Here is a 17,961-nt window from a genome sequence, read left to right as displayed (position 1 = left end):
AATTAACATAAATATAAATATACCAATACCCTTTTTAATTTAATTGATACATATGTTTGAATTTAAAATCAATTTGATTAAAGGAATAATACATTGTTAATGAATATAATTTTAAAGATTTATTAAATTTTATTAATCACTTTCAATAACGTGTAATAAACTAAAAAATATAAATAAAACAGATTTTTTGTTCTTCTTGTTAAAAGTTTGTGCATATACTAAATTATATGTAATTAAGTGTAACTCATTTATACTAAAAATGATGAAATATTTAATTCATAGTAAAAACAACCTAATAAGTACCTATATTTTATGTTATTCTCATAGGCATTTAACACAGATCTACTACACTATCTACGCTATACTATTTTTTGTTTAAATAAAACAAATTCAAATACATAAAATATTACTTAAATATCATTATTTTTTAAACATTCCTGGTCAATTATTTTAATATGTTCCAACAACTTTTTTTCTGTATATTTTTTCAAAAAATATTCTACTGCGTAGCCAACTTCGTGAGGTTGTATTCCAAAAAAATCTGTTATGCCATCAATTTCATATTTAGTCCTGATTTAAAAATAATGCATGTTACATGAATAAGTTATATAATAAAAATAATAAATAATAGGTATTAGGTAATAATTAATTTAAATAATTGTATAAGTTACTGAGACAACTAAATATTATCTATTTTATAGTGATATCAGTGGCAAAGAAACTATTTCATGTTTAGGGAAGACAAAATTATGACTAGAGTATAGACACACATTTTTTTCTTAACAATTTTACCTATAACTTATGTATACACCTATTTAAGTAATAAGTAAAGTTGATTATAGATACTGTCTTGTGTTAGGTAAGGGTGGCATACATGAAAATTTCCTGAAATTTCTTAATTAAATCCCTAAAATTTTACCTATTATTAGATTAAAATATGTTAAAGATAAAAAATTAAGTATAAAGTATTCCGTTTTTAAAATTAATTATATCTAACATATATTTTACATTTATATGTAAAACCATACTTTATAGTCAAAACTACTAAGTCATTTAAAATCATTAATTTTAGTTTCCAGCTATATATTGAACAAAAAACGCCAGTTTGAAATTAGAAATAAATTAATTAAAAAATGTAAGTACCATCTACTTTATAGGCGTCTAGCATTAAACAAAGAGCCTAAATAAATAGGGTACCCAAAAATATTTTAGGCACCAATGCACAAACTAGTTAAAATTCAGGTATTGATATATACTTATAGTAAATGTATAGGTACCTAAAAAATAAAAATATGAAAACTTAACAAACCGTGACAAATCTACTCAATATTCTATTGAAATACTATCGGAACTATCGAAATTACACAATGATTAAAATAAGCGCTTCGCACATAATGCCATATTAAACAAAATAACAATAATATAATTAATTCTAATATTTAAAGGAAATTTTTATTTCCCATAAATAATTCACCAAATGTAAAATAAATCCAAAATATAAGATCTAGTGTAAGTTTTAATTTTAGTAACCCCTTTTCCGACACCAATGTAAATCATAATATTATGTGAAATATAAATTATAATTGATACTTTATAGGATTTGTATAAATTTAGTATTTACCATGTTGGAATTGGTGTGATCGATAATGTTATAATATTAGATAATGTAGCAATTTCTGACCAACTTAAATTTCTCGTTCTTGCCCAAAATTTTTGACCTTTTTCATCATACCAACATTCCTCTTCAATGAGTATTTCTGGAATATGTAGTATTTGATCACGCCTTAATACTTGAGGAATAATATTATGACATACCAGCCTATGCTTAGTATATTCAAATCCATGTTCATCTAAAAAAAGTCAACTTTAACTTTTTATGCTTGTTGTATAAAAGAGAATTATAAGGGATAGGTTTTGAATAAATAATTTAATAAGTATAATTCTTGTAATAAATCTAGTGTTCTAAATATTATTATACTAAGGCAGAGAAGTCGTAAAAATTGTCAAGAAAAAAATGTACATTACCTACTCAGGAATGACCCAAAAACGATGTAAATTCTTCAAACAATTAAATGCAGGTAGGTAATACATATGTTTAAAGATAAAGCTATAAATAAAAAACAAGACATTTTTTTGTACAAATGACCATCATTTTGATTTTTGATTAGAGATTCAAACTTAATATTATCTAGTATCTACAAGGCTACAATTACTTTAAAAAAATTCAAAATTTTTAAAATCGAATTTCACTAGAAATATTATTATTTTAAATAACGACATAAGATTCATTTAATGTTTATCTACTAGATATCCTATTAACAAATGTTTTATAAAATTTTCAGTGTACAGAGCTTCATAATAATTTTACTAGTTTCTTCATAAGTTCATAACATATAATACCTACCCAAATGGCCATATGGCATATAGGTACTATATATAGTACTGAACTACCACTGCTGTATCACTAAAATTAAAAGTACGTGAACGTCATCAGGAATGTTATAAAAAAAAAACATCGATTTGTTGTAACGAAATTATTGTAATTAATAGTTTGAAAGTTTTAACGTAATAAGTACCTACTAAACAATAATTACATAACTCAATGATAGCTAACAGCACAATAAGTTATCCCTTATTAAAAACGATTAAACTTTATAATAGGTAATAAAACTAAAAGTTATCAAACTCAGAGTTATCCTTCTGTAGTTGGTGAAAAACACTTTCCTTTTGAGTGAATGCAAATCTTCTAAAAGAAGAACAATGAACATTATGCACAATAAAAAATTTTCAAGAACTCTTAAACAGAACATATTACAGTACGTTAGTACTTATTACCCAATACTCATACCGGTTTGAACCCGCTTGTTAAAAATAAACCTAAATAAAAATTCAAAATCAAATACTGAAATATTTGAGACAAAAATTATTATGTATACATTACTTTATTTACATCTAAGAAAATTTCCTACAAATACCACTTAACTTTTAATTAAAAATAGCATTATATTTTTTAAATAAAAAGTATATAATATATTTGAATAATTTGAGTTAATTTCTGTTTAAATCTTGCACTTAGGTTATTTGAATACGGATGATACTTTATAATATAAAGTACCTAGTAAAATACACCTTATCGTTATTTCAAATACTACAAATATTTTTTTAAATAAAAAGTTTTTTTTTTTTAACTTAAAATGTTTATTTCCATAGTCTAAAATCTGTTACATTTAGAAAAATAAGTGTAAGTGATGTAAGATTTTTTATAGCTAGAATAACAGAATAAAGAAACCTTCTAGTGAAGGCACTTTGACAGTTAATTAAGTAAAATAAAAAGTTAAAAGCATAAATCTTAAGTTTTAGTACCATGCAAGTAAAATGCATGTCTATTATGTTTTGTATAGGGCAGTTATTTATATTCTACAATTATTATTATCTTCATAAGTCATAACCATAGTGTTCTTAGTTATAAGAAATAACTTTTGAGTTCCAAAAAAAATCTTAATACATATAGATTGTAACCAGTGGCATATTTACGGGGGGGGGGGGGCCCCCGGGGTCACGACCCCCCCCAGAAAAAAATAATATTAATTTATATTACATGTTTTTAATGTTTGTATTACAATATTTTTAAAAATAACTTGGGTTTAACTACTAATTGACATTTATTTTCATAATAATAGTGAAATATAATATAATATAAATAATATCATTATTAAATCATAACTCGCATGTATTTTATTATAATGTTATAAACTTATATTTAATATTAAGACCCCCCCCCCCCCACAAAACAATTGAAAATACGCCACTGATTGTTACACAGTATTAATTATTATAAAATTATAGACCTAACAGAATTAAAAAAAAAAATACATATATAAGTAACTTTTGACGATAAATGAGTTGGCTTTTGGCTTTCAACCTACTGCTTATTTCCTAAATTCCACGTAACATTTTAAAAATTTCAAAAATTAGTACTTAAAGAAAGATTATAAAAGAAAAATTGAAGAAATTTGCTTGGCTAATCACATTGTGTATACCCGATAATCGTGTAAAATAAAAACAAAAATAAGACTTTAATAGCCAATTGTGTAATGCAGTTACTAATTACTCATGACTCATGGTGAATAATATTGAATAAACATTTATTCGTCATAATATTTATACGTACCTATGTTATAATTAATATTATAACTTTTTTATAAAGGTACGTATTTATTATGGATTTAAAAAACAATTACCTTTAACGACTGATCACCTGCAGGTATCAGACGATACCTATAAAAATATGTAAAAATATTCTCAAAATACTAAAATATGATTTTTTTATTAGAATATCATTAGAATAGCATATAAAAATAAACAAAAAATAATAATTGTTCAAAGCTAGGTAGGTATTTTAATTCCTGTAGAATAAATTTATTTTGATTTGCTATAAAAAGAACATACAACTCTTACAATTTCTCCGCCTTACTTATTACCGATGTGTGCATCAATTAGTTCTGAAATTTTAACAACATCGTCTTTTTGTCTGATTTGATTGTAGAATGTCTTTATTGTTTGAAATGGTTGCTGGAATATGTGTACTAATGAAACTGTTAAAACCATTATTGTATTTTGAATATATAAAAAGAAGTGTAGTATTATTATTTAGTATAACTTACAATGAGACGTTCGATAACTAATATTCATATACAAAAAATATTATATGAATCATAGTTAATAAGAAATAACCATTAATCAATATTAGATGAACGTAAATATTGAAGAACTTCCTACTATTACACATTTGAATTGGACTTGGAACTTGAGTAGTAACGGAGGTCAATCGTCAATATATCATATAGGTAGTATAAATATGAACTGGTTTCAAATCGTTTTTACTATGATATGGGAAATTAATTTCAATAATTACTTATCGACTATCGCAAACGTACCTACCTTGTATAGGTAGGTACTTAATAAAATATTATACACTAGTTTTATAAAATTTAGGAAAAATATATTATAATAAAAATACTCTTTTATAGTTGTTATGTATACTACAAATTTTACTCTATACGCAATGACATTTTCAAAATATTTATGATCTTATGAATACCATAATAATTTACTGTACTTTTGGTAACACCTAATGTGCTGAAAAATTTTAATAATAAATAATAATAAATCATAAAAAAAAAAAAAATGAATACTTCAATAATATTATAGTATATTGAATCAGCATATTATTATATTACATTAGTCTTTTGGGTCTTGATGTAGGTACCTATAAGATATGTGGGGATAAATGCTTAGTATAAGCGTTAAACGTTAAAGCATTTATACTTGGACGATGAGCACGAAGCACCGTCCGATAGACAAGCGCCAGTCTTAGTAACTAATTTCAGAATAAACATAGTTTGTCAGTTCTTTTTTAATTCAATATTTAAAACATAGATAGTTGGACTATGACGGCTCACAAATAAATATAAATCATTTAAAATATTTTGTTGTGTGTTTGTTTACGTCCCTAAGGCCCAAAGGCTACTAAAACTCAAAATGCCTAGTTTTAGAAAGAACATTTTTGAACAAGAACGGACTTAACCTTCTCGTTCACAACAATAGATTAATTTTAAGCTATTTCCTATTTACATACCTACTACGAACTTATTCACATTGTTTTATAGCAAGGTGGTATTAACTCAAAAGTTAACAACAATAATATAATATTTTATTAATGTATGCTATTATAATAATTAAATATTAATAATATAATAAATGCAATGTCTTTAGCAAAAATTAAATCAACTTACCATAATACTAATGGTAAAATAGATAATACTTTATAATAGCAATTATAGCAATAATAAACAACATATAAAATATACCCAGCCTCGTAGATAGATACTTGTGAAATAGGCTGACGGATTACGGACCGTTTTTCGCTCAAAATCGTTTTTCATTTACAATAATACCAATATCTTTATGACTATATGGCTGTATCATTGAATTCAAATTTAACACAACTATTAAAGTGATTCCTCAAAATCTACTGTACAGTAGTTCCTACCTAGTATTCACTTGCCCAGTTTAAAAAAAATCTAATTAATTTATAAGTGCACAATAATTTAAATAGGTAACTTAAAAATGCAATTATGGTCAATATATTTTTAATAAAATTGAACTACGTTTGTATTAAACTACATTATTTTTTTTATAAATATGTACTCTATAAAAGCTTCAAACCTCGTACTATTTATTTATTTAATTAAGTGATATAAAGTTTATACTTTTAATTAGGCATATACGTATCAATAATTATTAATTATGTGTAAAAGAATCTTGGAAATAAAATCCCCAGATAAAATTAATTAAATCAAATAGTAAAACAGAATATTGTCCTTTTTAATAAATTACAAAAAAGTTATTCAAGTTTGAAAAACACAAAAATAATAGAATTTGAAACGATAAGAATTTTTTTTTACTAGTAATATCAAAAAATTAAAAACAAAGTGGTACAGCCAATGTTTTCCTTCTTTTTGTGTGAAAATTGGATTATTTAATTTGGACTACTGCTCTATTAGTTCATAAATTCATTTAGTCATGTAGTAATTCTTGTCCGCGTGAAACGATTTTTAGTTTTTATTTTGTTGTAAATACCTACGTTTCTAAGACTAAGATAACATATACGGGTGAAACCACGGACTTATAATCATAGGAGTAGTTAGACCCCCAAAATGCAGACGAAGCCTTCCACGAGTCAGTACATGTCTACTCCTAGGATAGCTACTACTCCTCAAAAGATTTGACCACCCTACGCTTATACTTATAATAGACTTAACATAGACTTCTATTATAAGCTCATGGGGTGAAACGGTTTCTTAATTTATATGATTCTATAGACCAGTGATCCCCAACCTGGGAGGCGTATACACATCGCTGAGGTGGCGCAATCAGTCATCACTCATCACAAAGTAAAATTTTTATTTATCAAATTTTATTATATTTAAAATTCCACTATAAAAGGTACTATATTATTTGCAATTATTTATATTTTATAATTACTACTATCATTAATAAAAAAGTAGTCTTTCCGATTATTATATAGCTTATTTGTAAAATGTAAAATAAACAAAAAAATTATAATTTTTTCAATTTATCGGGGGGGGGGGGGGGGGGGGATTTTTGAAAATCTACAAAGGGGACGTAGAATAAATAAGGTTGGGAACCATTGCTATAGACCGTAGGTGACCAACTTGTGGCTCGCATCCATTGAATAGTCGTCATTGTCTGATGCGACTCGCATTTTATTTATATTTTATACAATCAAATTTTTCTTATTATTATTATTATTATTATTATGAATTTTAATTTTTTAGGTATAAGTATTCTATAATCAATGGTATTAGTTCATAAAAAATTATCAAATTTTATGAAATATCTATAAATATTTTGCACAGATTTCTATATAGAAGTTACTAGTTATAGTATAGAAATCTGTGATATTTTGACTCTTGGTATAATTTTATTGTATTTATCTATGTGGCCCACGAACTTATTCATGTTGGCAACCCCTGATATAGACTACAGAAACTGTTTTTCTACAGAAAATGTATCGCTGTCTCGTTATCTATATTCCTACTATCTAAATGTTATTTTTTTCCATGAGACATTTATACACAGATATCTGCATTTATATTTTATTCCAACACAACGATAAAGCTTGATAATGGACGACGGTTTTTTTAAATGGTTTTTTTTTATATACACACTCTACAGGTATAAAAATTGTGTAGAGTACAGACATTAATAATAATTAAATCAACACTAACTTTCAAGTAAATTAATCAAAAAATAAAATAAGTTTCCTAAAATTCTTAAAATTCTTAATTTGTAGTTATTATCATTTTTACTGTGTTTAAAAGTAAGTGTCTTATCTAAATTGTTTTTTTTTTTAATAAGTATTATATAGTTACCTATAAGTTTTAAGTATTACTTGTGCTACTATAATAAATTTGTTAAAAGAAATAAAACTATATGTATGTAATTTATTATAATTTAGTAATGCTCATAACTTGTTTAAAATTTTAAACACTGTAAAAATAAGATAACATAAATAATATATGTTTTTCCTTTTTAAAGTAAAATAATTCACTCTAATATTTAAGCTAACAATACAAAACTGGAATTATAGAGCCAAAATTGTATGTTTGTGTTGATAAGACATAATATTCACCAGTGGCTCAGTTAATATAACAAAATTAAGCTAAGCTTATATTTCAATATAAATGAATTCCTTAAAAAATAACATATATTTTACCATAACACTTCTAGCATTTTTTTGTTTTAAAGAAAATAAACAATGAAAAATGCTTTAGTAATTATTCTAGATTAATAAAATGTTTTTTTTTCAGGGTCAACAAAACATTAATTATGGAATCAAAGTCATGTCGACAGAAAAATGCTATGATTTCCTTATCGAAACCAAAATATAAAACGTCTTTACCAGAAAAACATAACACCTGGGGTAACCTATTAAATAAAAAATCAGTTGGTACTAATACAGTAATAACTACTAAAAATAAAGCTAAAAACCTTTCCATTACTCCCAAGATGAATATTAAAAGTATAAGCATTATTATTTTAAATGTTTGTAATAATAATATTTAATTAGTTTTTATTTCTAGCAATGACCAAGAGTGTACAATGTAATAATTCACCTATTGATAGAAAATGCAAAAATTTTACTTCACTTTCTGTATTCAATCCCATCAGAACATTGCAATTTTTACTAAAAGAAATTATGGAATTCCCGAGTGTTCAAAGTTAGCAAACATTTATTTTTATTTTTTAATCTATTTTTATTAATATGAATATTATATTGTTAATTCATTTTTTTATTAGATGGAGACATTGCAAAAATTGTTAATGAAATGCAAGTGGTTGTGGGAAGAATTGTTGATGAATATGCTGAAAATTTGCCTAATTCTAAATTAAACAATAATCCAGTTATTAATTATAATTCTATGATTCCGACAAGAGATGATGATTATTGTAAACAATTAAGTTATGTTAACAGTTCTCAAGAAAATGTAAGTTAATATTTATTTATTATTTTATAATAACCAAACATTAATAAATAGTATTTTATTTTTACTACAACTTATATTTATTTTAGAAATATTTGTCTGCACTGCTAGGGAAAATATCAGAACTTGAAAATAATTATAGTCTGCTAACAAAAGATAACACTAAATCTAAAGAAAAACTACAATGTGTGACATCTGAAAGAGATAGATTACTTGAGTAAATAAATTTAGTTTTTAAATTTTTTTTTTATTTAATTATTATATTTAAATAGGAAATTTAAAGAATCATGCGATTCTTTAGAAATATTGAATAATCGTGAACGGGAGTATTTAGATACAATCACAGCACTTAAGTCCAAACTTATAGCTTCAGACAAATTAATTAGAAATCAAGATATCATCATTGCAGATTTAAATAAAAGATTAAATAATTTACCAATTCAAAATGAAGTTTGTGTGAATTTTAATTTTTTTTAGTTACATTAGCTTATACGTAATATTTTTATTTAGGTAAAGGAAAATGTGAATGGAAACATTTCAATTGAACAACATAATACTTACAAAACAGTGAGAAAAGAAAATAATGAATTCAATAAAATCACAAAATCAGACTTGGATAAATTAGCTATTGCCAATGCTTTTAAAAATAATGAAGTCTCCAAGCTCATATCAGATATAAAGTAATGATTTTTGGTTGAACAGTTTTAGTGTAAATCATATTATTGCATAAATCCTAAATAATTTTAAATTAAAAATATGTTCGTTATTGAAAAATTAATATACTTAAATATACAGAATAAAACAACCATACCACAGGGTTCTGTTTCCAATTTGTAAATAAATGATATTATATGACTGCATATAATTAAATTTCTTGATTTTTCAATTGTTTCATTATATTTTGTTTATGAAAGCATATCTTACCTTATTTATTAAATTTGAAAATTGTCTTTTGAATTTTTACCTCCCTTTTATTATGAATTCTACAGTACCTATTTACATGACTAAATTATTTTAATATAAATATAAAATAATTAATAAATCACAAACTTTTATATTACCAAATCAAAATAAACTACGATTTTATGTAAAATTTTTAGTAGCTTATTTGAATTATCATTTACTTACACAGATTTTAAAACAATATTAAAATAAAGTTATTTGCAAATATTTATATCTTATACTATTTTTCCAGACAAATGAAGCAAATTGTATTAACTGGATTAGATAATACCAATATTGAAACTGTATCAATGACATCTTTGAAATCAGAAGACAATTTAAAAAAGGATTTTTCCATGCACGGTGAAGATAATAAAAATTATATCAACAATGATCTCGATACACAGTATACTGAATATAACAGAAAAGCATCAGCCATAAAATTAGCTAAAACAGAACTTCATCAATTATTTGAAACAATTAAAACACAAGCTTATCATTCAAAAAAACTTTTCAGTTCCACTTTTGTAGATAATGAAAGAGTTTTAAGTGACATTTCTGATGAAGAAGAAAGCTCAAATGTATCAAACTTTATGAGTGTAGTGACTCATTCAAGTTGATAATTATTTTGTACACTTTAAAAAAATTTTTTAAATGTAAATATATATATATATAAATGAATATACATGAAACATAAATTTTGTTAATTATTTTTATTATTATATTTTGAAAATTTTAAGCAATATTAACATTTTTTAATGATTTACTTAGAATTTTTCCAGCATTTGTCATCAAGTTGTTGGATTTCCATTGAGCCTCGCATGAATTTGAAACTTTAAAGTCAACCTAAAAGTAAATATTAGATTTTATAAATAAAAAAAAATTAATTTAAGAATAATATTTTACCTGAAGCTGTTCCCAAATTTTCTTTTTTGGATTCAATATTTTGTCTGGTTCGCCTTGTTCATAACTCTCAACAAAAACTTTATCACCCGGTTTACTTCCTTCAGCTGGTTCTAAAGGCTCAACAGACTTAATGCCATTGTTTTCACTATTAAATAATATTAATAATAAAAATTATTTTAAAAATAGAAATTATAAATAAATATTAATCATACATTGATGCACAGAGAACCATTCCACTCGATTCAATACCTCTCATTTTGGCAGGTTTTAAATTACATAATACAACTACTAATCTATCTTGCATTTCATTAATTGGGACATAATTTACAAGACCACTAACTATTGTTCTAGGCTGGACTTCACCTGTAAAAAATAATTATAACTATACAAAATAAAGTATTGAAGTAATTTAATAAAGTTAATGTTAGTAAATAGTGAAAAATTATTTTATTAAACTAAAAATATCACATGTTATTTATATTATCTTCTCAAGATTAATATACAGTAATTGCTGTATTAACAAAGATATAAAATTATGAATCTAATTAGTAATATTTATATATTTTAAACAATTTTAGTTTTAAGTTTATACTAATATACATACCAAGATCAATTTTTTCAACATACAATGCATCCGCTTCAGGATGTTTGGATACTTCAATAATTTTACCAACACGAATATCCAAACGATTTGGAGAAATTTCTTCTTGTTGATTGGTGTTATTTTTTTCTATTGCATTATAATTAAAAAAATATATACATTAGAGATATTAATTATAAGTAAATACAAAAAGAAATATATTTTAACAATTCATAATACTAATTAACTGAAATCAGTAAATATGTCTATTTTAAAGAAAATTTTAAATTACTCTTGGTAATTAATAAAAAAAATTTGAAAATTACTGAGCTGTATAATTGTGGTTAAGTATACTTACTGCAATAGATAATGGATGTGTAAAAATTTAATTTAGTGATAAATAATAGCATACAAAAAAAAATTCTAAATGGAATTAGTCTTTGTCTTTATATATTTGTAAATTACATTGTTGTAAAACTAATATAAACATTACTCTGCTCAGAATCAAAAATACTGAAACTTAAACTAGATTTATTACCCAAAATCATAAACTGTATTAACATAAATATATGAGAATAACAATTTAATATAGTTATATATATCAGAAAGTCTTGATTTAACTTAATTTGTGAAATAAAATATTTAACAAATTTTGTTTAAACAATATATGATTTGGTATTGTAACTTACCAGTTTTTTTTTGTTTTACTGGTGCTGGATATGCATTAGCAACTAATTTCTGTAGTTCAGGTTTATCAAATATTTGTCTTATTGGATCTAATAACCTATTGATATAAAATTCAATAGATGCTTTTAAATCAGCTGGATGTAGCTTTTGTTCAGAAAAACAAATTTCAAGATCTTCATAGGTACTAAAACTTAAATCTCCTCCGTTGGCTTCATTTCTAGATATTTTAAATTCTTAAAGTAAAAGTAATTATATTTTTGTCTACATGTAATATTAAAAATATAAAAAATATCATACTTTCATTAGGTTCAAATAAACCAAAGATGACATGTTTAGCAAATGCTAATAAACCATTTTCCACAATATTCCCAGGTTCACAGAATGCTTTTTTTAATTTCTTCTTTACAGTAGCAGGTGAATCTAAAAGATCAATTTTACTATCCACTTCAGAAGAAGACATTTTACCTCCAGCTAACCCAGGAACTAAAAGTAAAACGATATATAAGCAATCAAGTTGGGTTTAGTTACATATTATTAAATTAATAATTATACATAGATTAACAAAACTAACCCATTGGATTCATTAAATGTATTCTTTTGGCATAACCTAACTGAGGAAGATATTTTTCAGACATTGTAAATATTTTACGCTGATCTACTCCACCAAATTGAGCATCAACTTTGAGATATTCTTCATCCAATGCTTGTAATCCTTAAAAGAACAATAAATTAAAAATTAAAGGAAGAGTAAGAAAAATACAAAATAATATTCTAAAATTAAATAGATATTATTATTAGTTTACATTATTAATTCAAAACTACTCAAATCAATTTTTTGATTGAATGAATAATAAAGAAAATTAAAATATTTTTTAATAAAAAATAGAATATTATGATAAACTTAAATTGTATAAAAATTAGTGATGAACCGCAGTATATATATAATTTGAAATTTCTTTTTTATTCAAACATGAATACTTAGCTTAGCTAAAGAATTTTATAACAAACCAGGATATAGTAACCCAGATAATAGTGGATTATCAACTTGTTTTACAACTTCAGCCCCAGCTTTCTTAGCATCATGTTCAGTAATTGAAGAACTTAATCGATACATATCCATTGTATACTCTCTAAAAAAAAACAAGTTTTCAGTAAAATATAATTACATAAATGATGATTCTAATTACTTTGAAAGTTGATACTCTGTTCCTCGAACAAATTTTAATTTATCAAGAGGTACACCAATGGAAGTTAGCATAGCTTTAATTGAGTGTTCATAATACTGTACTCTGAGTTCTAGTAGCTCCCAAGGAGCTTTCATATTATCCAAATATGCATGTAAATCAGCAAATAATATTGTTACCTATATTGATAGTTTAAAATTTGATACATTTATTAGAACTATAATAAACACTATATATTATATAATCCAGTGATGGCTTTCTCAAAAATAATAAAAATCAACCCCATCTTATCTATTAAGTATCATATAATATATCAATATATTACTAATATCAAAAGGTCATATATATATCTATTTATTTTTAATTTATGGGTGATGTCAAATTATAGTTTGATAATTTAAAAAATGTTATTTCAATAGCTATTTTAAGGGTGGTTACTCAAGCAAATTGAATCTATAGTTGGTATTCTAGTGGTCAAAAGTAAAAAAAACTCAGTATTTTATAAGAAAAATGAAAATTTTTACATATAACTAAGTTTTGAAAAAATAAATTTTCTTTTGCACCTAATTTAATAATAAATATCTAACTATAAAAATTTTTAATTTTAAGTGAATATTCATGTAAGTAATTTCTAGACATTTTATTTCTTTTTGAGTTATTAATAAATATTTTAAATTGTTTATTAAATTAATAATTATTAATGATAATCAAAGCAATATTTGTGTCTGTATAAATGAACCATAATGTATCCTACTCATAGTTCTAAAATTTAATACATAGATAATCCTATACGCGAGGGTTTACTTCATGAAGCCAATTTTAAAGAGGGAAACGAGAATAATGAATTTGGTCTTGTTTGTAAATGGCTTCTTTTGGTTATAAAAAATAAAATAGTTATTATAATTGAGTATAATTTTAGACTTATGTTTTAAGATGGGGTAAATCCACAGAAATTTAATTTGTTTAAGGCAACACTTGGTAGGATTAGTTAATTTATTAAAAAATTACTCATTAAAGTTGTTAAATATTTAAAAAAAATATTTTATACTTTAATGAGTCATAGTATGATAAAATATTGTTAATTATCCAAAAATAAACCACCCACCTTAACAAACCTTAACATTTATTGCTTATTTACAAATTATTTTAACTGATAGTTCATTGAAATGTAATAGGATGTGAAATATATATTTTTAAAAATTTATTGTAATAATTCTTTTAACAATTAATGTAGTAATAACTATAGAGTTATACTATGTTTTTAATGAAGTAAAGACTTTTTTCAATGTAGAGCATTTAGACCAAGTTAAATTGATCCACTTAATGAATAAGTGAAAGTTTTAACCTTTAACCTGGCTACAGATTAAGTATCTTGTCACTACCTTTGAATGTATTCTTTTGAACATATTTTCTCCAGGTCCTTATTTAGCTTATTACAAGTGTTAATGAATTTTAGTGATTTTAAGCGTTCATGATCTATTTAGTACCTACCAAGTTATTATTATTGTTATCATAATCATTATTTTTAATTACATTAAAAAAAAAATCTTGGCTGTTGCCTGTGTCATAATAAAAAAATTAAAAAATCCGTTCTACATTACTATAATTGTTATATATTTCTTATACATGCCTCACAGCCAGCTTTTAAGTAGTCCGCTATTTTGGATATTGGGACAAAATATGCAATGTGTGGCCGTCCAGTTGTAGCTGTACCCCAATAAATTTTTAAATCTCTTTCTTTTAATATGACATCTAGTTTATCTTCGCCAAGAACCTCTTGAAGATTTCGTAAAATTAAATTTTTCTTAACGGTAAATGACGACATGTTAATTGTAATTTGTAACAGATTAAGCCACGTGTACAAGTGAACGCGAAATAACAAACGATAGATTCAAACGTCTGACCTCAGTTCTGCAACTACAATTTGTGTTTTTTAATCATAAATCTTCTATAGTTTTAAATAAGGTTTGTGCAACGTGCGATCGATGATAACAAATTTTAATGCTAAATAGAAAGTACTAAATAGTAAATACACTCTAGCCAAATAACAAGAACTTTCACCCGAAAACAAAATATGTCAGATAAAGATAATTGTATTATTATAATTATCATTATCTATATTATATTCTGTGATAAGAAAATATCCTTACCATTACGGTTAAGAAATACAGGTTATTCAACGACCAATGCCAGATGCCTTAACCCTACGCACATTTATAACAAAAGTGATTCACGAAAATTCTGTTTCAAACAGCTGATCAACGATAACAGAAAAGCAACTACCACTCCAAGCATTAATATCAATCTACAACCTAATATTGTAATCATTTTCAAACTAATATTTTAGGCGGGCTTTATAATTTTTATTATTTATAAAAGCATATTAATTATATAAATATAGAATTTATAATTATCAGTTATATGTTTATTTTATTATCTGCCCTTTAATTCCTTTAATCTTTCCCATATTATATGCTGAATTATTATTATTTGCATATGACATATTCGACTTTAGATAGCGTGAGAAATATTATAGATAAAGTTAGTAAAATTAAAACAAATAAATAAATATGATAATTAAGATAACTAGTCAACTATTTAAAAACAAGTAATAAAATATATAAAATGTTAGTATGGTAGATTATAGTAGGTATAATAAATTATAATAACATCAATACTAATAACAATAGAAATCACAGACGAGTATTTAGTTCTTCAAGCCATTTTATGGCTGTTGATCCGCCCTCGTGTAGTTTTGTTAATCCTCCTTGGAACATTGTGATAGGACACGACTCAACTATATATATATATGCTGAATTGATATATTTTGTTAGATTTCAATGATTAAATAAAAACATTACATTTTTGTGTATAATAATTTTGCTTATCATAAATAATGGGAAGCTTTCAATGCTTTCATGTTGTGCTTTAGGTTTTAACACTACTCCACTACCATAGATTTTACCTTAGTTGCGCCCATGTTTATACTATCTCTTTCTCCTCGTAAAATTTGGAATGCATATAAAACAATAAGTGTTTCACTAAATATTGAACATATTAACAAACTGAGGGGCTTAATAATGTATTCTAAAAGTTGGTAGATAAGCCATAATATTTGAATGGAATAGATTAATAAAGTAATCCAGACACGTTTAAGTAAGATTAACAAACAAATTTTAATACTGTGAATAATAATAATATTATTATAAAGCACTAACGTTAGCCATAGGTCACGTATCTCGACTAACTTATAAACTATAATATAATAATATTCTCTATAGCTATAACATGAACTGCTACACTCAAGATTGTAATATGTCATCTCTGCAGCATTTATATTTCTTAACGAAAACTATACTTAAATTTTAGGGTGTGAATTCTTATGTAGGTAACTAATTATAATTTATACTGAGTGTATTGTTTATTTTCAACAATGATCATCTTTTTGAGAATAAAAAAATTAAAACTAGAAGTTATAGTTCCAGCTGATGAAAAAGAGTCAAAGCATCAATTTCTATGTATACTTAACAAGAATAAAAATTTTAAAATTCAGTATAATAAATTTAAAAAAATATGTGAAAAATTCAAAAACAGAAAATACCTATTGTTTTGCCTGACCTATGACTTTAACTTGAGCTTTTTTTTCATTTCCTTATTTTTCTAGATTCCTCGCTCTCTTGGTTATAATTTCATAGTTGATAGGCAATGTGGCTGACTTCCAATATTTTATCATACATTATTACGTTGTTTTGTAAAGTGTATACTATTGTATAATAATATATTACAATCTTTTTTTTTTAGTTAAAATCGACGCCGTGGAAATGTTTTCGCAATACGTCCGCTACGCCGCTATCATTCAGCCTAGATTCAATACCCCTATTACAAAAAATATATTGTGTTTTTCATTTTTGATCGATTACATCAAATATTTTATAATCTTACTAGTAATAATGCAAAGATAATGGTACCCTACTATTATGATGTTTTATTATTGTACCAATTACAAAATTATTAATAAATATAAATATATACCTTATAAAATACTATTTACGAATTATTAATGTATCTATTTAATACATTTTTTTAATCTCCCCTCCTACACACACATATATCAATATGAAATCCTGCGCACGGGGGTGCTATAATTTATTAAAAATAAATAATTTATTGATATTCCTTGACATTACAATTGATATTTGTCACAATGAAGGTAGAAAAGACAAGCTCCAACTCAAGTACAACCTTATTGGTTTTATTTTAAGTTCTTTGTGGACTGACCTGAGTCCTCCGTCTTTTTTCTCGACAGCAGACATTTTATATAATCTATAAATTATTATATCTAATCTATTGGTATATATTATTTATATATTATATATTTTAATATTTATATCTATAACTTAATTACTTAAATCATATACCTAATATGATACAAATTCTAAGCAGAGGTGAGACCAAGATACATATTTAAAACAGCCCTATACCCCTAGTTATAAGTATAATTTGTAAATCAATTAATCTTTTTAATTTATTTTATTGTTACGTTGATATGATTTCTTCATTGATTTTAAAAGAGATTTGTAAAACTGTAAAT

The 17,961-nt window shown here is 24.5% G+C and overlaps 3 protein-coding genes across 6 annotated transcripts; 1 reads left to right on the top strand and 2 right to left on the bottom strand.

Annotated features, from left to right (window-relative positions):
* Positions 1-155: 155 nt before the first annotated feature.
* LOC112603336 (PRELI domain-containing protein 2-like) lies at positions 156-4,842 on the bottom strand. 2 transcript variants are annotated; one of them, XM_025351855.1, is made up of 4 exons: positions 4,665-4,842; positions 4,482-4,595; positions 1,622-1,850; positions 156-570 (listed from the first exon to the last, which is right to left on the bottom strand). In XM_025351855.1, exons 1-4 carry the CDS (start codon positions 4,690-4,692, stop codon positions 411-413), a joined length of 531 nt encoding a protein of 176 aa, XP_025207640.1. In that variant the 5' UTR covers positions 4,693-4,842; the 3' UTR covers positions 156-410. The 2 variants fall into 2 exon arrangements, with proteins under 2 accessions (XP_025207640.1, XP_025207648.1); XM_025351863.1 differs by having other exon boundaries at positions 4,482-4,838.
* A 2,854-nt stretch (positions 4,843-7,696) lies between these two features.
* Positions 7,697-10,696, top strand: LOC112599779. 3 transcript variants are annotated; one of them, XM_025346844.1, is made up of 8 exons: positions 7,697-7,761; positions 8,397-8,608; positions 8,670-8,807; positions 8,887-9,074; positions 9,161-9,288; positions 9,344-9,521; positions 9,582-9,751; positions 10,267-10,696. In XM_025346844.1, exons 1-8 carry the CDS (start codon positions 7,712-7,714, stop codon positions 10,631-10,633), a joined length of 1,431 nt encoding a protein of 476 aa, XP_025202629.1. In that variant the 5' UTR covers positions 7,697-7,711; the 3' UTR covers positions 10,634-10,696. The 3 variants fall into 3 exon arrangements, with proteins under 3 accessions (XP_025202629.1, XP_025202643.1, XP_025202636.1); XM_025346858.1 differs by lacking the exon at positions 7,697-7,761 and adding an exon at positions 7,868-7,906; XM_025346851.1 differs by lacking the exon at positions 7,697-7,761 and adding an exon at positions 8,003-8,021.
* Positions 10,697-10,725: 29 nt separating this feature from the next.
* Positions 10,726-15,443, bottom strand: LOC112599770 (tyrosine--tRNA ligase, cytoplasmic). Its single transcript, XM_025346832.1, has 10 exons — positions 15,001-15,443; positions 13,374-13,549; positions 13,195-13,316; positions 12,758-12,898; positions 12,484-12,669; positions 12,189-12,419; positions 11,524-11,649; positions 11,132-11,282; positions 10,920-11,064; positions 10,726-10,859 (listed from the first exon to the last, which is right to left on the bottom strand). Exons 1-10 carry the CDS (start codon positions 15,193-15,195, stop codon positions 10,749-10,751), a joined length of 1,584 nt encoding a protein of 527 aa, XP_025202617.1. The 5' UTR covers positions 15,196-15,443; the 3' UTR covers positions 10,726-10,748.
* Positions 15,444-17,961: the final 2,518 nt, after the last annotated feature.

This window comes from Melanaphis sacchari, unplaced genomic scaffold, assembly GCF_002803265.2.
Source record: "Melanaphis sacchari strain LSU unplaced genomic scaffold, SCAv2.0 Contig0_pilon_pilon, whole genome shotgun sequence".
NCBI classification, from domain to species: Eukaryota; Metazoa; Arthropoda; class Insecta; order Hemiptera; family Aphididae; genus Melanaphis; species Melanaphis sacchari.
The sequence above is the reverse complement of the archived record's forward strand: the minus strand, read 5'-3'. Positions and strand labels throughout refer to the sequence as shown.